Source organism: Falco rusticolus, chromosome 8 (genome assembly GCF_015220075.1).
Source record: "Falco rusticolus isolate bFalRus1 chromosome 8, bFalRus1.pri, whole genome shotgun sequence".
Classification (NCBI taxonomy): Eukaryota; Metazoa; Chordata; class Aves; order Falconiformes; family Falconidae; genus Falco; species Falco rusticolus.
The window spans coordinates 61,090,090-61,114,211 of record NC_051194.1 but is presented as its reverse complement, the minus strand read 5'-3'; the positions used below and the strand labels follow the sequence as shown (position 1 = coordinate 61,114,211).

The 24,122-nt window shown below is 37.4% G+C and overlaps 1 protein-coding gene across 2 annotated transcripts in view; it reads left to right on the top strand.

Moving 5' to 3' along the window:
• HIBCH (3-hydroxyisobutyryl-CoA hydrolase) overlaps nt 1-23,249 on the top strand; it is a 43,577-nt gene extending 20,328 nt beyond the window's left edge. The window contains exons 7-15 of one of the 2 annotated variants that reach the window (XM_037396892.1): nt 1,097-1,175; nt 6,239-6,384; nt 7,289-7,375; nt 9,282-9,340; nt 10,118-10,199; nt 15,906-16,025; nt 17,227-17,260; nt 22,180-22,224; nt 22,443-22,550. In XM_037396892.1, coding sequence (XP_037252789.1) covers nt 1,097-1,175; nt 6,239-6,384; nt 7,289-7,375; nt 9,282-9,340; nt 10,118-10,199; nt 15,906-16,025; nt 17,227-17,260; nt 22,180-22,196 — 624 coding nt within the window. In that variant the 3' untranslated portion in view covers nt 22,197-22,224; nt 22,443-22,550. Of the gene's footprint in view, nt 1-1,096; nt 1,176-6,238; nt 6,385-7,288; nt 7,376-9,281; nt 9,341-10,117; nt 10,200-15,905; nt 16,026-17,226; nt 17,261-22,179; nt 22,225-22,442 lie in introns of both variants that reach the window. The other variant, XM_037396891.1, reaches the window with a different exon arrangement.
• The last annotated feature ends 873 nt before the right edge of the window (nt 23,250-24,122 follow it).

Below are 24,122 nucleotides of genomic sequence, written 5' to 3'. Positions count from 1 at the left end.
ATTATGGCTTAAGCACTTGAGAAAGTGAAATCTGATTTAATTACTTCTTTCAAAAGAAAATTACGTCTTTCAACTTTTTATTATTAAAACTCTACAGTTATTTTTATCACTGTGAAAAAGAACAAGCTTAGAAGAGAAGCTCTCTTCATGGAGTTTGCACTTTAGTCTTTGTTACTTAAGCTGAAAATCTGAGTCCTTATACAAACTTCTGCTTGTCTAGAAAATAAGCTAGAAAACATGCTTTATGATATAGTATTTGTATTCTTAGATATGGGATTAAAAAATTGATTTAAGCATTATAAAGAGCAAAACGGGCATGATTTTTTAGTATTTTTTATCTTTATAAAAAGCTTGTCATTTTTGCTGAACGTGCATAAAGATAACAGCAGGCTTTACCAAATGCAGTGAAAATATGCTGTTATGATACAGAAAAAGCATTGGAAGTGATGAAGTCACATTTCCATTTCATTTAAGACTTCTAGAAGCTGGTTTAGGAATGATTGTAGCTTTACATGTATGTAAAGCAAAGCAATGAAGTTAATCTCTGTATGACTCATCAATTTTTTAAAGCACAGACTGCTATTTCAGCTAAATCATAAAGCTAATATGGTGCTTTATTAGTGTTTGAACCGTAAAAGGTGTTTTAATGTTTTCATAGAATCATAGAGTCATTTAGATTGGAAAAGACATTTAAGATCATTGAGTCCAGCTGTTAACCTAATACTAAACCCTGGGCACCATGTGTACACTTCTTTGAAGTACCTCCAGGGACAGTAACTCAACCACTTCCCTGGGTAAGCGTATAGCAAATTGCAGAGAAAGACAAGAATCTGACAAAAACACCTTCCCCCTCCATGAAATGAGCGTGTCACTAGAACTAAGAAGGATGAGAAAAGGGAAAAAACCCCAAACATGTAGAAGTATGTGAGGACTCTTGAATTCCACAGCTACTTCATGCCCGATTCTGTAAGATGTGGTAAATCTAATAATTTTTAATTGTAGAGCAAAGCAAGAGCTGTGTTACATAGGATTATGGTTACAATTATTTTTAACAGTAATTTTATAACTGCATTCTTTGTTTGTGCTCCATGCATAGGGAGTTGGCCTCTCAGTCCATGGATGTTTCCGAGTTGCTACAGAAAAGACACTTTTTGCAATGCCAGAAACAGCAATAGGTAAGTATTTTAACAGATTATCATGTGTTAATGTGTTTAAGGTTTCACTGTTTGTGTAATCGGGATGAAATGTCTTTGACTGAAAGCAGTGATGAAATAATTTTAAAAAGGAATTGGAGGTGACCGTATATGGAAAGTATTTTCTATTTCTATTTTTAATTTCTATTTCTATTATTAATACAAACTTAATCTGTATTCTGGGAGGTTGATCAGTTAGGTTCTTAACCTGGGTTTTACTTCTAGAATGACACAAAGACTGTCAGGATACAGTTTTTTAAAAACGGAAGTAGATCTGGGGAACTAAGTCTTTACTACAGATGTAGGCAGATAAAGACTGAAGATCCCAGTGCAATTATGTCAGCTTTACATTTGGAACTCAGTGTGAGTTGGACTGGCTGTACTGCAAGCTGAGCTGCAATGTTAATGAGACAGATTTTGAAATTCCAGTTTTTCTTGTAGATTATTAATGTAGACCCGTTACAGTTGTGTACAGATTGTGTCCAGGTGAGATCACAGTGTTGTCTTTTTTCTTTTTCTTTTTTTTTTAAATAGCAATATGTAGCTTGTGTTTTCTAATGTTTGATCCTAAAGCTTCTGAGATGTACTGTCAGCTCTGAGATGTACCCAAGAAAATGTCGTTTCTCAGAGCTATATGAAGATGATGATAGGACTCCAGAAAAGTCAGTCAGATTAAAGTGAACCTTCTTGTGAAATCATTTATGTTTCCCTTCAAGACAATCCTGGCACCAACAGGGTATCCACGTTGAACCTAGTATTGTCTGGCATTAATGCTTTCATCAGTGCCCACATTCCTTCTCCCCGCTTATCAACATTTATGAAGAGTGCTCAAAACCTGTTACGTATCCTGCATTTCTGTCCTGCAAAATTTCTAGTTTGTACATCTTTCCAAGGCAAGGCAGCTGAAGGATGACTGCGGTTGTTCTTATCTACATGTCCTCAAGCAGAAGAATGAGGCTAGTCTGTAATATGTGGCCCTGTTGAACACATTTACTCAGAATAGAGAACCTCATCTGGCAGTTAAACAGCTTAGGTTCAATCCCAGTGTCACCTCAAAGGTTTAGTTGTAAGGAGTAACAACCGTTATTTTCTTAAAAGAATTTCCAGTTACACAATGTTAAAACTAAGAAATAGTGTAAAATCAGGACTCAGTTCTGAAAAGAGAATAAATTTTATTGAGAATATTTTAAGTACAATAATGTCATTACAACTAAAATGCAAATGCACGCTTAGCTAATGATTGGATTTTTGTAGTTCCCTGTTAGTAACACTTGAAAGGTCTAGCATTTTTCATATTTTTAAAGGGTATCTTACATGTATTATCTATTGTTTATTGCTATCCAGCCAGTATGAAGTGTTTCACAAGACTTATTCTGAAATTCTTAAAATTAAATGAGCTGTGAGTATCAAGTCACTCATAATAAACCCCCCAAATATAAGCAAGCTTATTATCATTCTAACTGCTGAAAAAAATACTAGAGCAATTCCTGCTAGCTGAGAAATGTCATGTAACTTTGCTGAATTTGGGATGAGAAAAACAAAAACCATTGCAGCCTCCAAATATTACTTTCTGCTGAAAAAAAAACTTAGTTAACTACATAGCTCAAGCATTAATACAACATGAATTTGCTAAACTCCTGAAGTTCATGATCAGTTGTTGCACAAGAAAACCATTTGAAGGAAACAATTTGGGGTTTGGGCTTTTTGTTTGTTTTTTTAAAAAACTAAACAGAGGTTCTTTGGCATATAAAATTATTGTAATAATAAAGATACCTTCTTTGCTTTCTTCTTCAAAGGTAAAGATATGAGTAGACTTATATTAACAAAAATTATGTACTTACATACATTTCTTGTGTTGACAAGGACCTATTTAAGCAAAACCAGACTGTGAAGACATGTAAACGAAAAGCTTAGAACTTGCTTAGGAAAGAAAGTAATTAAAACCCTTTTAGGATCAATTAGAAGTAAACCCACTGAAATCTGTTTGGGTTTAAGGGCTTAACTGTTTTGATCTCTGTGGTGTATGTTTAAAATGTCTAGCTGTCTAGATATTGTATTAATTGATTTTTTCATATGCTCACTTATTTTAGTAGGCATTACACTTTTTGAAATGAAAACAAAGCATTGATTTCAGACGCTATGTTTTCACACACAATTATGCTGCATTTACACACCACCATAAATAAAAGGTTATAGATAGATAACCCGCTTTGCAAATTGAAATAAAAGGCAGTTCTAGACTGTTTGAACCTGACATAGTAAGATAAAGCGCTGAAAAGCAGCTTAGATGTAGGAGGGTGTGGAAAAAACACTGGTGGGAAGAACAAAAGATGAAGGAATATTGTAAGAGGTGGGCTTTAAGGCGATGTTATAATAATAGTGGGTGTTTTCTTGTCTATCCCTCTAATTTTTCAGCTTTCTGTAAGTCTTTTACTAATAAGTCTTCAACCACCTCCGCAAGATAAGGTGGGAATGTAGTAGCAGTACCTTTATCTTACCCTTGGCAACTGCAGAGTTTCACAGCTGGGACGGCAGTGAAGTTTGTTGCATCTGTCTCAGAGCATAGACTGCACGTCAGCATTACATGCATAGGCTTTTAGCCCAGCAGACATTCAGCCCAGCAGACATTCAGTTTTTCTCTTATTTAAGTAGGGCTTTGAGAAATAACTGGTAAATGCTAACAAAAGGGGTGGCGGGGGCAGAAATCAAGTATATGGAATATGCTAAGAGAAGCCCAGTAGCAAGCAGAAACATATGGGAAGCATTATTGAGAGAATTAAGAGGAATATGTAGTACAGGAACAAGAAGAGTAAAATTACAAGGAGGGAACGAAGACTGAGTCCTTGAAAAGGATACAGTAGAGCTATAGCAGATTACGTATATGCAACCAAGTAAGTTTAAAGTGGATTAGTTACACCTTGACTAATCCTGTTTGTAAATTCCTTAATAATTAAAGAAACCTTAATTCAGTTTAGTTTTATTTGCCTCTAAAGCAATGTAAGCTAATCAACTTCACAGTTTATTTAGCACTAATTTCCCTGCGTATGGCCATGTGGAAGGGCCCTGTAGATCCCAATAGGAAGATGGCTTTTCCTCTGGAAACTTAATGGAGCATCAGGAGAATAGTACTTCAGCATTGGTATTTTAATTACAGCAAAGAGGAGGAGGCTGTTGCTCTTGCAGCAGGTGGATGGGGAGAGTAACATAATTGCCTTTTTGCTTTGGAGGGCATTTGTAAGGGAAGTGAAAGGAAGGATTTTTTTGCAGTGGTAAGATATCCAAGGGGAGGCAGATGAATAGAAATGTAAAACTAAATGACAGTCTTGGCATCAACGTTATCGATACGATGGCTCAAACTGAGAAGGTAAAATGCAGAGCAGGCTATTCAGAATGTGAGTACAGATGAAAAAGAAGGTAATGATGAACAGAGTTTGATACAGCTTAGGGCTTTTAAAGGGTGTCAACAAGACATTCAGCATCTTAGGAGAAGAGCTGTCTGTCTCTGTAGCCTGTGTGATGAGGAATAAATCAGTTAACGGCAACACACACATCAGTGGGAACAGAAATAGAACACTACAGCTATAACTGGTGGGAGGTGGCTCCTAAAAACAATGTGATGTATTAGAGGCAGTAGAACTAAGGGAGGACCAAGAGAAGCTGAGAGATGGATCAGAGCATAAGGCAGTGATGAGCTTTAATGATTACTGAGAAGAGCAAAACACTGAAGAGAAGCTGTCCGAAAGAAACCTCCTCTCGATTCTGTCCAAGGGGGAAGAATATTCAGGGACCACTAATTTACCGCATCTTAAAATACTTGTAACGGAGTCTTTCTATATTACATACATTGACTCTTCTGTGACTAAAAGCAGTTACTTGCAAGTGAAAAAATTACCACATTCTGTCAGAACCCTATTTAGACTCCTTATGTACATCTTAATCTTGCCAGTTAATATCTCTGCTTTGGCAAGTGTTTTCTGAGTTTCTAATTGCTCATTTGAATTCATTTTCACTTATTTTCCTGTTCCATTTCTTCTCTCAAAGTGAAAAAAACACCACCACACCTTTAATTTCTTCAAAAGACTTTCCGTTTCATGAATGCACCATTGGCGATTATTTGGAAGTAGTAACTGGACGCTGCTTCTCTGCACTTCAATTTCTGAGACTGATACAGCTAAAGTTTAAGTTTTATTAAGCTTAAGTATGTTACAAAAAATTACAAAAAGTGTTTGAATTTATTTTGTAGGTGATTAATGTATGTAACAGAGTAAGGCAGATATTGACAAATTGATGATTTTAAATATTTACACTTTGATAAAAATAGTTATATATTTTCCAATTGCAACTTCTAAAAGTCTTTTAAGTTTTATTCAAAGCTTTGGATTTTTAAAAATTACCCTAATCTGTAGATTTTTTAAAAAATATAAATAAATATAAGACAGTCAGTAAACCTGAAAGTTTTGTAATTTTTGTAAATTGCAGCTTAGTCATAGTCCTGTCAAAGGGCCAGATACTAGGGCAGCATCTGATGCCTCCACCTTCAGGAAGACCCTGGCAATATCGTTGATCTATCAAGGAATTCTCAGCCCCAAAATTTGTTCAAACTTGGGCATGCAAGAGGCACTTCATCATTGTTTGACATTTTTGTCATAATAAAAGATTTCAGAGAAAAAGCAGCATCCAGTTTGAGTTTGCACAAATTATTTCACATTTCTTTGTGTCACTTCTATTTTTTGCTGAGGGCAGGTGTCTGAATGAAGAATCATTCATGCGTCTAAAAAGTCTCAAGTTGTTGGCAAATAGAATGAACACGATTGGCAGGTACATGTTTGTGAATTACGTGCCATGGAAAGGATGCAGTTTGTGTTCAAGAGTTTGCTTTTAGGGAGGGTTTTGATGACAGAGAAATGTCAAATCAAGTCAAGAAGAAACTTGGGCGAGAGAGTGGTGCCTAATTCAGGGAGATGAAAGTGAGATGCTAAGAATAGCTACTAAGTTACACGCATGATTAGGGCAAGTTCTCTCTTCACTTTTTTGTTTTATTACAGGCCTTTTTCCTGATGTAGGTGGAGGATATTTCTTGCCAAGGCTATCAGGAAAGCTTGGCTATTACCTCGCACTAACAGGATTTAGGCTGAAAGGAAGAGATGTACTAAAAGCTGGCATTGCTACACATTTTGTAGAATCCGAAAAGGTAAGCTCCGAGCTGTGCTAGCAAGGGCACAGCCTGCAGCCACAACAAGTCTGAGCTGTGCAGCACACCGATATACTTTTACCGACTTGAGTGTGTGCAGAGGCGGAATTATATTAGTTGGCCATGCGCTGTGACCAGGGATCATGAGATACTCTCAAGCTGTCATTACAACACTTGCCAGCTAGTGACAGCTTTGCTTGGAAGAGGGAGCAAATGTTGCCATCTTCATGATTCTACTGTGGAAGGGCAGGATTTACTGAGCAGCATGGAAGTTGCTTGAAAAATTGTACAATTTAGACAACAGTGTCTGAAATTAGGGATTATACAACTGCAAAGATTTTAATCTAGGTAACACCCCATTAATGTGTTCTTTATCAGTCTCCTTGACAGATACCCTGTTTGTTTCCTACAGTGGCTGTAAGAAAGTGTGAAAATTAGTATATTGGATAAATTCAGTCATAACTTTTCAGTAACTTGCATGGATATAAGTGAAGGAGAAACAATTATTTCCTTTCCTTCTCTGTGTGAAGACCCGTGACTGTCGTTGTGGAGCTGGTTAGATGCTATTTTGAGCATAGCGTGGTTGCCAGGCTCCTGCTCTTCCCTCTCACACCGTTGCAGGCTGGCTTTACCTGCTGCAGCTGTAGCACTGCGCTGGGGGTCTGCTTGGGAAGCAGAGTCCTTTCCTGATCACTGCAGCCATAATTAAATCCAGATGGTTCAACACTGAAAAGTGAACTCTGGCTCCTTCTATTGTTTACTTGGTACCTCTTTAAGGCCTGTCTGAAAGTTGGGGTGGGGCGTTTATATACATATATGCTATGGAGTACTGTTGCCATAGCACTAATAATCCAAGTAGTACATTTTGGTTTACTTACTTTTAATTAAATCTTATTTTTAATAGCTACCTGCCTTAGAGAAAGATCTGGTAGCACTGAAATCTCCGTCAACAGAAAATATTGCAGACTTACTGAACTCTTACCACATGAAGGTAATCTGATCAATTACTGAAATCAAGCAGAATTGTTAAATATATGTAAATGCGAATTCTTTTTTATCCGTGCTACTGACCGTTTGTTTTATGGTTAAAAAACATCGGGTTTCCAAACTCTTTGCACTCTATAAAACACTAATTCATAGCACTAATGCCTACAGTGGTCAAAATCAAAAGTCTTTCTTCACTTTTTATTCATTTTGGATACCCTCAAATTCCTATTGTGATCAGCTTGCTCTCTGACTACGCATGCATCTAAGTTTCCAGCCAGTAGCACAATGATGCAGAAAATGTATTGCTCCTTAATTTGTCCTCTTTTATTCTTGGATTTCTAGCCTGCTTTGCAGAAGACAAAACAGATAGCCACTAGCAGAATGGGAGTTGTACACAATGGCAAGTGCAGTCTGGGGAGTTAGCCTGAAATTCAGGGATTCTGGCGAACACAAATGACAAGTTATAGTGCAGTTATTAAATGCTACGCTGCTCACTTGGAAGCAGATGTTTTATTTCCATCCCAAAAGCTTTAGTGACCTGAAGAAATATTTTGCTAGCTTGATGCATTTGATGTAAATTTTAGCATTATTTTGATGCAGACCATCTGCAGTCCAGATTTGAAGCCTGAACTTAAAGGCTTGAGTTCTTCCTTTAATTTCTCAAATATTTTATATGTTTGTAACCTTGAGATAGTTGAAAGACTGTGAATAAGCACAGCAGTTATCAATAAGGTAAGTATTAGCAGAATGCAGATAAGTTGTAGGGAAATCATCTGATATCTTAAAGTAAAAAATTCAGGGGGAGAAAGGTGCTGTTCTCCCAGTGGACAAACCCATAGTTCTCTGTTGTAATTTTGGAGGTGAATGTAACTCTATTGATAATACATAATTAGTATTAGCCCCATGTAACAATGAGCATGAAAATAAAAGGTTTTGGCTTTACTGTCAGTTTATTTAGTGGCTATTTTATCTTTTGATGTGCATTATAATTTTATTTCAAAAGAAAGGGAACTTCTGGAGTCAAGTCAGGATTCAATGTATTCAATTTGAGTATTATTCCCCAGTTGTTTGGCTTTAAAATGAGCAGTGTCTACTCTTGTTATTTCTGTTTTGGAATTACAAAGTTTATATATGAAGATTAATTAGAAAAATAAATAGGATAGGCTGATATACATAGTAGTACTGATTATTTTCACAAAATGGAAAGCTATGAAATAAGAGTGATTATATGTTGCAGTATAGTTCTTTCCAAGATGACATTGAATGGAAAAGGAAGCTATGTATTTTTAGTTATCAGAGCTGAAATGACAGGGAACCTCTCAGCTTCAGCTGCTGTTGCTGAAGCATCTGCTTATGTCCTAAACCCCTTAATGCCAAAGATATGAGACATTTGACAGCCTTTCCACATAAGGCCAAGAGTTTCACACTCTTCAGTTGTCTAAATCAAATTTTGTAAAGTGCGGAGAAAGAATAAGGAAGATAAATGCCTTTTTTTTAATACATATATAGATGCCTATATGTTTTTTTGAGAATTTTTTTTTTTTTAAAAAAAAAACATTCTCAAGTTTCTTAGTAGATTTATCTACACTGGCTTTCCTAGTGGATTTGGTAGAAATGTATTGATAGAATAATCACGATTACTTGCGTACAAGAGAACCACCCAGTCAAATATGCATACATAGTAGCTCAGAGCAAGCACTGCATTATGAGCTGACAGCTTTAACATTCAGAAGATAAAGCAACAAGTTCATTTACACACACTGCAAAACTGTAATTGATTAAAAATGTCAGTGTCTTATGACATTTATGGTATTATGAAATTTCTCTAACAATTCATTGACATTTTTCAGCACGGATAAACTTTTCAGTCTAAAATAACCAAGTAAAATATGTATTTGTTTTTTAAATAGAGCAAAGTTGATCAAGAAAAGGGGTTTGTACTCGATGAACACATGGAGAAGATTAACAGGTATTCAGCAATCTTTCTTTGTTTTTCTTTTAGCTAAAGAACATGAAGTTAAATCTAGTAACAGTATCAACTGGTCCACAGACAAGGTGATAGAAATGACATTCAAATTACTCAAACTTTTTTGTCTTTAGGGAGCTTTATCTGAAGCTCATTAAATACTTCACTCATAAGTATATTAAATACTTGAGCGTATTTGCCTGATTCATACACCTTTGTATTAAGCAATTAACCTATGGCACATTACAATGAACATTTTCTATGGAAATTGGATGGGGATTTGTGAGAGTAATTGTTCAGTTGGACAGGAAAAGTTACATAGCACATTTATAGTCATTGGTATAAGGCCTTTTTGTGATTGTTTGGAACTTCTGTGTGTCAGAAAGGGAAAGAGATAAGTGAGAGTGATAACAAGCAGCTGAAACTCTTGAAGAAAGACAGCAGTAACTAAGTTTAGAGACAAAAGGTGCTGACACCAAACCAGCAGAATGGAGCTGACAGCTAAAGATGTAACGTGTTATAAAAACACAGATAAGAGTGATGGTAGCAATTAAACTTTCTGGATAAATATCAGAGTTTGAGAGTGAAGTTTGTTGAAATGCTAGAGATTTGTGAAGGAAGAGGATGTGCCTGTCAACTGAGTCACTTAGAACTGAATAACGGAACACATTGCTAAGAAAAGGCAAATCTGCTCTGTTCTTAATTTCTGTGTTCCTAGCACTTCATAGGTAAGAGGAAGGCAGAAGCAGTTCATTCATTTACTAACATTTTTTCTTTTAGTCTTTTTTCAGCAAATACTATGGAAGAAATTGTTAAAAAATTAAAGCAAGATGGTTCTCCTTTTGCCATTAAGCAGCTAGAGGTAATGTCTTCTGTGTTATTTTTGTTAGAGATTTTAAGTCTGATTTGGTACTTTCTTATCGGGGGCAGACTTTAGCCACCTTATTAATGTAACTAATACTACGTAACACCAGTAGGACATTGGACTGAGATCCTCAGGTTCTCACATACAGTCTCTGTGGGATTGTCAGTAGTTCTACTGAGACAAGAATTTTCCTTTGTAAAACCACACAATGTGAATGCCATCATATGTTGCATAAAATTGTAATCTAGTAATAAACCCAATAAAATTAAACTCCCTTTCCCTTCCCCCCTCCCCACAATCAGGGGGCTGTTGGCAACAAAGGTTCCTTTTATAGCTTCTCATTTTATTGCCAAGGGTTGGAATAAAACGGTGCTAGAACAACATTGTTCTTTTTCTTCCCTTCCAGATCTCTTACTTGGGTAAACAGCAAGCAATTTATCATCACAACGTATTTTTTGATCTTTTTAATGCATTTCTGAGTGTTGGATGTAGTCGCTACTCAAAAAAAATATACAGTAATACTATGCACTTAATACACACTTCAGCCTCAAAAGCAAGAAACAACTTACAATAATTTATAAGTAATGTGTGTATTTGGTTTTTTCTCCTTTGAAGTATATGTATTCAGGTGTCTTGGAGCTATTCAAATATTATAATTGGATAGAACACAAGCATTTTTCCAACAAAAGCTTTGTTTTAACTTCAATTATAGCTCACAAAAGTCCTGCTTTTGTAATAAAATAACCATTTTCAAAATTTCAGTTGAACAGGAGGGATATAATTTTCTAATGTAGTATCATTAATGTTAAGCATCCTGTCCCACATACACAGATACATTTTTGGGTTTAGTTTTTAATTAAAGATTTAACGTTTTATCACTGGAAAACAGTTTTGAGAAAGGAAGTTTTAAGTAAATTATCTTTTTGCCAACCAGTGTGCCTAGTACGTTGCAAGAACATAGATTCACATAGAAACACATATTATAAAAGCGAAATTGTGCGAAAGGGAAAGCTAATTTTTTCCCCACTGGTATTCGAGTTTCATTGAATCAAGTAGTCAAAGGAGCTAGTGCCTGAATAGTCCTTTTATGTGTTTGTAGACCTGAATTCTGCTATAGGCTACCATCATGGCTTTCCCCCAAGGTATATAGGCTGTATCGTTCAGTTCTTCACTTTTTTCCTGTGTTATAGATAGCAAGGAAAGCACTCCTGTTAAGGGCTGTTGAGACAGTTTGATGGCGTGTTAATAGCAGTCACTTTCAGTGGTTCTTATTTCTTTATAGAATTGAGTTACAAGGCAGTATTTTATTTGTAAATTTATAGTTCTGCAAGGATATTATATTTTTTAGTTTCTGGGGAGGTTGAAAACAACCAAGAATTATTTGTGTATAGCTTTTCCTAAGTTAGTTTCATACAATTTTATGGCACTTTAAAACATAATCAGACCTAGTGGAACTTTTTAAAATAGCTTATAGCCTTTAAAGGGTGCTTTGTTCAAAATACTTTTCTACTACAAAAGATGCAAGGAGTCTGGAAACACATTGTTACCTGAAATATTAACCACATAGTTTGTTCTGCCATGTTTGCTCATTACCCAAACCTGCTCGACATGTTCCTTCATCTGCAGCCTTATAACTCAGACCTCCCCTATTAAAAAAAGTTATTCTTGTTCATTGTTGTTTTAGGGTGTACTTTTGTTTCATATTTTTGATTTAGAAATTAAACCTATGTCATCTACTTCAAAGTTATGATTTTGTGGAACTGGTATTTTTATTTTTATTTTTTTACTTCCTGAACAACAAATCCCCCCAGCACTTTTGTTGCTGCTCGGGTTTTTTTATTTCATGTCTTTAATAGGACTTTATAGCAGCTCTTTTCTTCTATGATTTGTAAATGAATGACTGTCCTTGGAGCTGACTGAAGTTCCTGAATAATTGTTCTGTTCAGGAGATGAGACTGTGTTAATGTGAGTTTCTTCTGTTCATACATAAATTTATGGGATGAAAAAAACCAACACCCAAACCCCACCACTGGCCTGCTGTCACAGCATTTGGAGGAGAAGAGTTCAAAGAACTCGTTAGAGCAGGGAACAGACAGCAAAACCATGACAGTGAGATTATCAGACGTTATCCTTGATAGCAGTTTACCAATTTGTGTGAAGCAAGTAATTTTCCTCATCAGTAGCATCATAGTACCAAAAGTATATGCATAGATAGTTTCCTATCACTTTGTGAAACCAATGTTTCGCTTCCATGCCAGGTACAGGAACAACAGCGTATTCAAATGATAAATTTAGAGACTATAAAGGATTCAGTAACAGCAATTTATATGTTTATTTTCTTTGGTTCCCTGTATATTTGTTATGAAACGTATTAGTAAACTTACGGAATAAGCCCTAACTGCAAGTCTAATACAAACGCCCTAATGTGGACGTACACCTTGGTACATTCACACTGGATGTACAGATAGCTTTTAGTGTTAAAAATGGAATTACTAGTTCCACTGTAATCCAAGTATGCTGTGAGCTGTACTATCCCAAGTAGCCTGTTCTATTTGATCTACAGTACTTCTGCTTTTTACTTTCAAAATGTGCCTGCTTGGCAGGCTTTCACATATCTGATGCTAAAGCGGTTTGCATGAATAAGAATAATGTCAGGTTTTTAAAAATTGAGGTACGATACATGAGAATGGCTTTAAATCACATGTTGAACCCAGGTACAAATAGGTAGAAAGCTAGGATACTAACACACTTTTTGAACTCATAGTAAAATATTTTTTAAGACCTTTTACTTTCTAGCATGACTTTGTGTTCAGGATTTACAGGAGCCAAAAATCTTTAATCTGGGTGACAGAAGTACCACTTCTAATTGGATGAAGTAAGCATGTGGGATTGAAACCTGAAAAACATCAGATGTTTGACTTGGTTTTCACATGATGCTTTCTTAGAGCTTTTTTTGGCAGAACGGCATACCTTCTGAGCACTGATTCTTCATTATTTAATAGCCTTCATTGTTTCTGAGTAAATTCCAGTGTAGTGTACAGGACACTGCAGAGACCAATAATTACCTGACACCTTGCCTGGATCTACTGGGCGGGCTGGGATGCAGACACTAGCTCCTGAAACTTTGAATGGGTATGCAACAGGTGGGTGAGATCACAGGAACGAAGCTGAGTCATAACTTGGTAGTGTTGAATTCTAGCAAAGCAGCACTGTGAAACTCTGTTAACAGACCAGGAAGAGTGATAGATCTGTCCTTAAGCAGCTTTCCTGTGATGCTTTGGCTAGCTATTCATATTTTTTCAAAGCTTCATCCAGACCCATTGTTCCCTGTGGACAAACAAATGCTTTGGTATCTCAGAAAGTAAGTGATGCACATCCTTCATCTATTGCAAGTGAAGTGATACGCTGGACCTCTAGGAGGTTGGGGTTTTTTTGTTTGCTTTTAAGTTAAAGAAAGCCTTCCTTAAGAACCCTCAGCAGCTCAGGTCAGAAGCTTTTATGGGCCTTGGAGACAAAAGATGCAGCCACTGTTCCAGCTGTTATTCTTGTAAAGGACTCCACGGAGTCAGTGCCACTGAATTCAGTCACCTTCTGATAGTATCTTATTGGGATATGGGTCTATTGCAAATTCAGCTTGTAGCTTTCAGGATTGTTATATGTTGAAATCAAGATGGTCTCAAGGATACCGGAATAGATGTCAAATACTTCTGTGAAGACTTGTTTGCACTTTAGTACTCCCCAGTTCAGCCTATCCTGTCTTTTCTCAGGCTTGTTCCCTAGCACCAATCCCCTCCTCTTTATACAGAGAATTTATTTATAGATCCACTGGTGACTCATTTTTCTGCAATTACACCTACCCATTTTCTTTCCTTGTTCCTCTTCAGCCTGATTTATGGCAGTGCCTCCTCCAGCTTCAGCCTCACTTGTATGCCGAGATAAGGCAGCTGCTGGATGTACTAGACTGACTAGTCAAGCGCTGTTTTCAGATCTTCTCCATTTCGAATTCTTTGACCTGGAAGAACTCACCATTACCATTTCCCCTATGGAACTATCTGGTTGCCCTGTGCGTACCATTTAACCTTGTCTGAGCAAAGAGTTTCAAATTTAGATGACAGAATGTGAAACTCAAAGGAAAAAAGGTCCAGTTCAAAGGTAAAGCCAGCAAGCGTATATTATGGGAAATAAGGGGTCCAGTTCAGAGCTGCTATTTAAGACCTACACAGTGATGCGATTAGAGATACAGCTGGTTTCTTCATCTGCTGAAAGGCAGCTCATTTTTAGAGAGCTTCACCAGAACTCAGAAAATGCTGGCAGTTTGAGCCAGCATCGGTTCTTTCTAAGCCAGCTTCTCTCTGAATCAAAGTGGTCAACACGCAAGTAACAGAAGGACAGAACCAGTGCTTTTAAGGTGCAAGCGTACAGCCTCCTGCTTGTATAGCAACTGCATGTTTTCCAGCTTAACCAGGCAAAATGGGTCACTGCTGTATCAGCTGGTGTCTGGAGAGGGATGAAGAGTAACTGGGAGCCAGAAAATATGTTAATGGTGATGACTGGAAACCTGCCATTTCAGTCTGTAAGGAGTCTAATGTCTGCAGTGAAAATAATGTAAAGAGGCAAATCTTACCATCTGCCATTTTTCGGTCGTGGTGAAAGTGTCCTAATTAACAAGAAGTGTCTATCGTACTGTGACTAATACAGAGCTTTTAGTTGTGTTTACAGGGGAAGAGCAGCCTTGTTTAGAGTGAGAAAACAAAGATCAGCAACAATAAGATGTAGCTCCTTTCCCCCACAACCCTGAAAGCTTTAAAGCTCAGTTCTGTTTTAACTCCGTTTTTGCCTTTCTCCCCACCTCCCCCTAGTGTTTACCAGCATGCTTTTAATTGAAGGATAGTCATGAGAGACAGATTTACAGCATTTGTTTGTGTGCCTTAAACAGATCCTGTCTGTTGTGTAATATTTATAGCCTGTGGCTCTGTCAAAAGGCGGCAGGCAAGACCTCCAGACTTCCTATCAGCAGAGCAAAAACTGCTGAATTACTGCAGTATCTGTTGATCCCTGACAAAAAGCCCAGACAAATACGCGTTTATGTTTGATTTCTTTTAATATTTTTCTTCCACAATTTTCTTCTTCATATATTGTCTAGTCTTTGCAGATGATCTTAAAGCAACTGCTTAAAGTTTGTTGTTAATCTTACTAATATTACCTTACTGCTCTGGCTATTGTACCAAATAAAACCTGAATGCTGTACAATACTACTATCAGCTACAATATCAGTAACATCTAAGAGCAATTCAGACTATATATATATGAATGATATTAAAAAATTGAGTACAATTGCTTGTAATGCTTACCTTTGCTTCTCAAAAGAATCTGTTTGGAAATGGCTTTCAAGCTGCATTAGATTCTCTGGCTAGTAGTAATTTGATCAGAAATAATGTGACCTTAGGAATTCTAGGCTTTCCGCAATGGATGGCATACATCCCAGAAGTCTTGCTGATAAAAGTTTGCGCAAGTAAGTTCTTTTAGTGTGGCAGCATGGCAGGAGGGAGCAGGAGTAGCTATCACATAAGTGAGCTCAGGGAGAGGAGTGCCATCCTTTGCTTTGAAGTTTACAATGGAGGAAAAAACCCAACCAAAACCAAACCGACTTGCAAATGTGTCTAAATTGAAGAGAATAAAAATAATTGTTCATGTCTTCCTCAGACTATTAGTAAGATGTCACCTACATCCTTAAAGATGACTCTCAGACAGCTCAGAGAAGGAGCTTCCATGAACTTGCAAGACGTACTGACGATGGAATACAGACTGAGCCAAGCATGCATGGTAAGCAAGCAGCTGAGCCCTTTGTCTCTTTCCATCCACAAAGGGGTAGCAAGTTTATCAGAGAATAAAATTTATATAGATTACATCAAGGGCTCACAATTTATAGATCTTAATTTTCAATCTCTTGTGTGTTTGTTAGGCCGTCACTTTTTTCCAGTTCTATGTCTTTACATGCAATTTGAGGGAGACTACATTAATGATGGTCAGATGGGACGATAGAGGGCTTTTGTTAAGAAAACTATGGTAATGTTACAATATAGACGGTTTTTTATTTGGACCATAATTTTAAAAATCTTATGTTCTTTATCAGATTTCCCGTTTAAGTTACTTAGTCCTCAGTGCCTCAGTTCCCATTCACAGAATGGGAGTAGCTGCATATCACTGCCCCTCAGGAGTACTGTCATAAATTTATGAAAGCAAACAAGAGATTTTACTACTATTTGTAGTAAAAGCTGAGTACTTGGATAACATATGAGGAAGCGATCCTTTCAAGTACAACAGAGTTGCTAATGGAATTACGTCAACAAATTCCTCATAAAGCTTTCCCGTGGCATCCTTATTACTAATTTTGTCACATTTTAAATTAAGACTTTTGTATATCTGATAAAATGATTTGTGGTAGTTAAGGTTTTTGGGGTTGTTTTGGTTTTTTTTGATAAAGCATTTACTTTATCTGATACATTGTAGTGCCCGGCAGTGCCCTTGCCCTATCTTTCCTGAAACTAACATTGTTTGTCCATTGCTAGTGAAGCATGCCTAGGGTTTTAAACGTTACATTTACTTTTATAAACAAAAACCTGGACGTTTCCAGGATTCCATGTAACTGCAAAGTGTTTCAAGTGTGGAAAACACATCACAGTTCCTGAAGAATTTCTGATCCAACACACCTTAGTCCCCATCATGCAAGACTCTTCAGAAAAATGTATGAGACAACACAGAAAGAGGGCTTGCACTGCGTGAAAGTCGGCTGATCAACTACAGTTCAACAAACTGATTTTAAGAGCTGTGGCTACCTTTAAGCAAGAGGATATAGAGCTCTCTAATAAGTAAAGAGAAAGTAGCAGATGAGAACAGTACAACTGGGATTTAACTGAATCTTGAGAATTTGCATTTCAAGCAGAAGTGGGATAAGGAAAGATGAGATAAATACAATTTGTCATATTACAGTTTGGGGTTTTTTTTCTTTTCTTTAACCTTTCAGAGAGGCCATGACTTCTATGAAGGTGTTCGGGCAGGTAAGCATGCACAGCAGAAGCATTTCTCAAACCTAATAATATGCAAACTCACTGTTGTATTGCTTCTCTGGAGGTTATGTAAAGTGCATGCAGCAGGGGCCCAGAGAACATTTCCCAGCTTGCTACAGTTTTTGCTTATTTGTTCAAAAGTGTAACAGCAGTGTTGTTTCCTTTGTGTAATCTCATTCCCAATTTATCCACCTGGTAATGCAGCACCCTGAAAGGGTGTTCACCAGCTCATTGGGAAAGTTTGATATATATGTAGTGCTGACAGTAGTGAGTAGCTAATAGCATTTGTGTGTCCAGATTTAGTGTTGCCACATAGCTGGTCCAGCCAGCTATAAGTTGGTTTAAGACTCAAAGTCAAGAACAACTATTCACATAGAAAAGCATTAGAACAGAGACTACTTTCACCCACATCCAAAATATCTCCCTACAAAGGTGTCTTACTATTAAGTTTACATATATAGCTTTTTAATGTTAAATAATTCAGCATTTTAAGGCATTGGTCAAATAGGTAGTGGTAGAAGTAGAGCAGTGGCTCAGCAAGTTCATCTAGGGGACAGATTTAGATTCCGTCCTCGATTCTACTGCTGATTCACTATGCAGATTGTCAAACCCAATGTCACATCTGTTAGAAACCGTAGTAGTTATTTATGTACTATACAGCACAAGATGAAACAAAGCACAGGCATTGCCTTTTCCAAGCAGCTGACAGTACAAGACATTTGGATGAATAACACTTCGGGGTTGAGGGAACCTGGCTTTTAATTCATACAGTTATATACTTGAGGATGTATTATCACCTCCTCCTCATTTTTTATAGTTGTGTATAAAGTGGCTTAAAATCCACTTGAGTAATGGATGTTTGAGTGTTTACTATTAGTAATACTGTATTAAAGATAGCCTGGAGTGAGATATGTAAAGTTTGTTTTTACAGCATGGAAAAACTTCCCGATTAATTAATTACTCTTTAGTACTTATGGGCAGAGACTCCTTTGAAGAATTTACCACACATGTTGAGAAGTACATGGTTTTCATGGTGTTGGTAATGGGGACCAGGATATCTTAGAAAGATTATTCCTAGGATATATTCTAAATTGCCATATATGCTGGTGAAACGTAGTTACTTGGGAAGTGACAAACTCGAAGTCCGAGAGTCAGATGAACACTAAACCAAGTTCTCACTTGTAGTGCACAAGGTCATTAAACCATCTGGGGATGCAGTAGAGGACAAAAGCAAATCACTTGTCAGTTTGTGCAGTTTACTGTGCAGGCCATACTGTAAAGAAAGAAGCTGCAAGAACAGCAGGATGGGAACTTCTCTTTTACATAGGGCGATACAGCAAAGGCCTAGCTATATCAGGGGAACAAGAAACCAACCACCAGAGATCCAGCTGCACTGCAGGGATTGCTAAGAATAATACTGTGTTATTGAAGGGCTTTTACTTTCTGATTACTGCATATATCTTGTTCTCAGATTTGCCATCTTAAAATAGTGTTTAGGAGTGGTGCAAAATCTGACTCACAATAATTTTTGTAGTTGGGTCTGATCTCATTAAAATCATTATCCAACAATGTGCTGAGCACCCTTTTTAATAGGAAGCAAGATTATGAAGTACTTCACAGGATCAACCGTAGTGAATAAAAGTGATAAAAGTGTAAAGTATTAGCTTTTTCTTTATTAAAGCATTACATTCCAAGCATTTAAGAGGCAGCTGTTGACCCTGTCTACCACAACAAAGTTAAGATATCATAATAATCAGATTTTAGTTTTTGAAGATTGTTTTTCAGCAGCAATGGCCATAGGTCAGGTTTTAATAACAGCTTTTATCTGCTTCAAATCATAATTTTAATAGGCATGCTAGGGAAGCAGTTTGTTTAAAAGCTTTTTAAACCTGCTTTGACCTGAGGTCAGAATTTCATTTTTCTTTTAGCCAGCTTTCTTTCAACTAGACTGAAAGATCTGCTGGCAGTTTCCCCCCATTTATGATTCTTGTGATTTGAGCTACTTAAAAAAATCCCAAAACCCTTAAAGCACAAAATACACAGATCATATTTCATCATACTTCATCAACATTTTCCCATATAATGGTAACTGTGGTTTTTGAACAATTTAGGTATTCATTTTTCACCTTGATTTATAGAAGAATACATAAACTTGGAAATTACCCAGAGCCATGCATTTCTAAGAACTTTGTTTTTTAATTCTTACCGCGTAAGAAAAGCGGTCATTTTTGGCATCAGTAATCAAACACATCCAGGTAGACTATAATCTCTGCAGCGTGAGGGGACAAAAATCTGTTAAATTAGCCTCCTAACACTCTGTGCAGGCATGTACGCTTCAAATGCAGTTGTAAAGGCATTCTGTGCCTTGCGGATCCTGCAGAGACCTTATTTCTGTGTGGCTTCTGCCCTCTCTCCTGCGGCGCTGGCAGGTGGCAGATGTGAGCCTGACCCTGGGCACACAACCCCCCGCAGGCAGGCAGGAGGCAGGGAGATTTCATTGCAGCTTACAGAATTGCAAGTGCTTAGAAATACCAGCGTTTTGACCATGCTGAATGAATCTAAGCAATAAAACACTAATTGAAGGCCAGCAAAGTCACTGCTACTGAACAGAGGGGGATTGGATTTTTTTTTTTTTTTAAAGTAAAACAAAAGAACAAACCTTTAACACAGTGTCTATGTTCAGTTACTTTTATCCTAATGAACTTCCCTTAGCCTACCTTAGAAGTCCTCAGAATTTTTGTTCCATTCTCATAGTAATCAGTATCTCAAGCTGGAGAAACACAAAACATACACAAGTTAGTGCAGAAAGGGAATATTTTCATGATACTATTAAAAAACAAATAAGATTAAAGATTTCACTGGAAAGGCCATTATAAGCATTCAGTTTATCCACCAGAGTAAAACCGGCCACAGATCCAAACAAAAAGATTAACTTGATTACACAGTAGTGCCATGGAGTGGAGAAATAATCAGCAATTACTACTAAGTTGAAGCTGTAGTAGTATACGCATGGACTCACCCCACCCCACCTCATATGTAAAGCATCTCCAGGCAGCTTTGGCTCCTGTGGGTAGTGGTCAAGATTACTTCGGTCAGACTGTGAACTTAAACTAAAGTTGAAGAAAATCATTAGGTAAGTACTACTCCAATGGAATAAATACAGTCAAATTGGGACAATTATGTCTTTTAACCTAATCAATGGCTTCACATCATGACAATTTAAATTAACTGACAGGATCATAAATTTTAAGTAAGTTAGCCAGTTGTATGACCTAGTTAAAAAAAATGCTTTTACAGCACATTTCTTTTAAAGAATTGCCCATGTGGATTCTACCGTCTATGGAATTGCAGCTTTTATCTACATAATGAGTTTCTTTTCAAAATTAGCGTTTATTTGCTTCCGAGGAGCCCCTAGTCCTCTCTTTGCAGGAAAATGGTTGCAGGGCTCTGATTCTCCTTTCTCTTTGGAGATGCAAGCTAAAGAGTTGTGATACCTGTGTGTCTTCAGCTACAAAAATATTAATTAGTGCAGTTGTCATTTGAATGGTATTTATTTTCTAGGCACTTTCCAAATATCGTCTGTAGGGGAAAAAGTTAAAAAGAAGTTTTCAAGTCACACTTTTTACCACAGACTGCCATAACACTCACCTTTTGATAGAACACAAACTTTAAGGTGGTCATTCTTTCCACTAAAAATCCAGCTCCTTTGCACATTTCTCATCCTGGATGGTTCTAGTTTAGTCACCAAGAACAAAGTCTATATAGAAAGACACAACTTACCAAAAAGCCAGCCGGTACTCTTCCAGATACCTAGCCTCTGTGAGCATCTCCTGCCCACATGCCTTTAGAACCATCCTACTTTGAACTTTTTGTCAGAAAGGAAAAACAAAAAAACAAATTCAGATCTTAGCAGAGGAACTGAAAAGGTGCTTCTTGCCTGTCCTCCCTTATATGCTGGGGGCTGTGGCAGTGAGAAGGTCTCCCAGGACAGGTGCATCTCCACATCAGTTGCTGATACCACACAGCTGAAGGGAATGTGCGTTGAGGAGGGATGTTGTGTAGCTGGTGCATCCTAGAGGGCCATGGTTACTATAGCTGTTCTACTTTAAATTATAACAATTTCACATTTTGATTAGCACCTTTATGGGTTTTCTTAGAGCCAGAAAGGTGCTCGGAAGGACGCTCTGGAATTCCATTCATATTGGTTGTTTTTACACACAAATAAACTCTCTCTTGTCTTCCTATTGTTTGCTAGTGTGGCTGTTCTTGCTGACATGCCTTCACCATTCCTGTGAGATAAGGAATGCTTTTTGAGAATTGGTATTTTTTTTTGTTATACTCTTACATGTGATTCACTCACTGATGATTTTATCTTCAGTGATATATTTCCCAGGATACAGTGTAAAGTATACATACTAAGATTATACAAATCCTCACAGTTAAATCTACATAGGTCTACAGTATCTGTCACATTAGTTATTTCATTATCAGTTTATATGATGTGTTTCAATTAGCTTTAGGCATTTAACACCTACTTTGAATCATCTCCTATATCAGGGGTCCTCAAACTATGGCCCACGGGCCAGATACAGCCCCCCCCAGGGTCCTTAATCTGGCCCCCGCTATTTACAGACCTCCCCCGTCCCCCTCCCCCACTGGGGGTTGGGGGGGAAACCAAGCAGCCGCAGATGACTGCCTGCCACTGCATCCACGTGCCGGCCCCCTGGTTAAAAAGTTTGAGGACCCCTGTCCTATATGCTACAAAAAGCCAGATTTTGCACAGAGATGTGAAAGCCCTTGTCCACAAGGAGCATCGTGCATACTGTTCCCAGTTTCACACTGAAAACCAGAAGTCAGGCAAGAGTAGTAGGTCAAACAGAAAACACTAATTTCAGGTCTTTTCCTTCAAGGCTTGGGCTACTTCTGAAGTGATCTACTGTTCCTTGTGTCATCAGGCAAGTCCCAGATATGTCTCTAGACAGGTCAAAACTCAAGAATTTTTATGAGAGTAGAAATATATGTGTTACAAAACCTCTTGTCACCTTCAGAGCACATTGATTCCCCACCCCCCGCCATGTACTCACTGTAGTTGTCTGTCTTGATGCAATCTGAAGTCATCCTAATTAGAGGAAGCTTACAAGAAACTTTTGTGTTTTTATACTCCACCTGACAGTGCTGATTGACAAAGACCAATCCCCCAGATGGAAGCCAGCTGCTCTAGAAGAAGTCAGTGATGAATTTGTGGACGATTGCTTTAAGCCATTGGGAAACAATGATCTCAAGTTGTAAAGATCGAGTCTATTGACATCGTATTCGCCTGCTTAATTCTATGATTATAAAAATTAATATAGTGTGATAAAGTTTGACAAGACTTTTTTAGCTAGCCTGAGATTTGTAAGTCTATTTTATTTTTTTATTTTTTTTTTTTTCATTCAGGAACATTCTCTTTTGTGTTGCTGCCATCATAGCAAAATAATTATATCTCTGGTTAATAAGGGGGAAAATCACTTTAAGGCAAATTGTTATTTTTACTGCTTTACACAATGATTAACATTTAATTTGTTGCATCAGCTCTTCATTTAGGAGGAGCCTTTGGGGGATGACCTAGTAAGCAAGAAGTCAGGAGACCTTTGTATTCTTGGCTCTGTCACTGGTCTGTTAAATTGGGATTGTGCCTCAGATTCTTCTCTTTACAATAAAAATAAAGTATACTTCAAGCTTCAAAGTAGTCAGAGCAACAAAGGAAAATACAAGACATGCTAAATGCATGGTGTTAAGTAGTCTTTTAAATAAAAGGTCAGACTGACACATTATTAGTCTGATAGCAAGAAATTGTTCTATTGATTTAACATTTGGTCGGTATTCAGATTTGCTGTGCGATGTACACATTGTTTCAAATGTCATAATACTGCCAGAGCCTCGAGCAGACTTCTGTTTCCTTGTAAAACCATTTTTTAAAAAAATGCCATTAAGTTTGATTGACCTGCGTAACTAGTTTTTCATGATTTCAAACATTGCTAGTTTTTCCTGGTCTTAAACTGTCTCAGACCTTCCTCTGAACCCTAAGCAGTGATGTTTCCCGTTGATGATGGTGACTGACTGATGATTTTAGTGGTAGAGGTCAGCCTGGCACTAATGCTGCGCATGGCTGGAGTTTATCTGTACCAACTAGTCTGGGATCCCATTTGCTTGTGCCCATGAACATCCCGTCTGCTGGGTGGAAAATCTGTCAAAAGCAGGGGCTGAGAAAAAGATTCTGAAAACACCAATATGTACTGAAGATAATGAATAAGGGAAAACACGAAATATCTGCTGCGACGTAGATCGTACAGATTTTTAACCCAGCATGTCCTAACAAATGTATTTGTTGGGATCAAAATTTAAATATACATCAAAACCCCCTTGTATGTGCATTAAAGCTTGCTGGGTTCTGATACTAATAATACTTGAAGTTATATGGCATAACCAGAACCCCTTGATAAAAGTATAATTTTTAGAGGGAGTGAAATCAATTTTTCTATTGTGTGTGCAACACAGAGCTACTAAGCTTTCTTCGACATTAAGGCTGCGTGCTTCTTTATGCTTAATGAAATCATGTATCAGTATCTCTTCCTGTTTGTTTCTGCAGTTATAGGCAGGTCACAAATACAAATTTTGGCTTCGCTGAAGATGATCCACTGAGACTAAAAGAAGACGACTTTTGGTCAAATAACAGTCAGTAGTCAGCACTGGGGAATCACAGTCAGAGCTACAGCAGAACCTTTACGGGGTTTTCTACGCGGGGCAGTTTTCATTAGGACAGCAGCAGTCTCTGCTGGCTTAAAGCTCCTTCCTTCCTTCCTGGAAGCTGTTG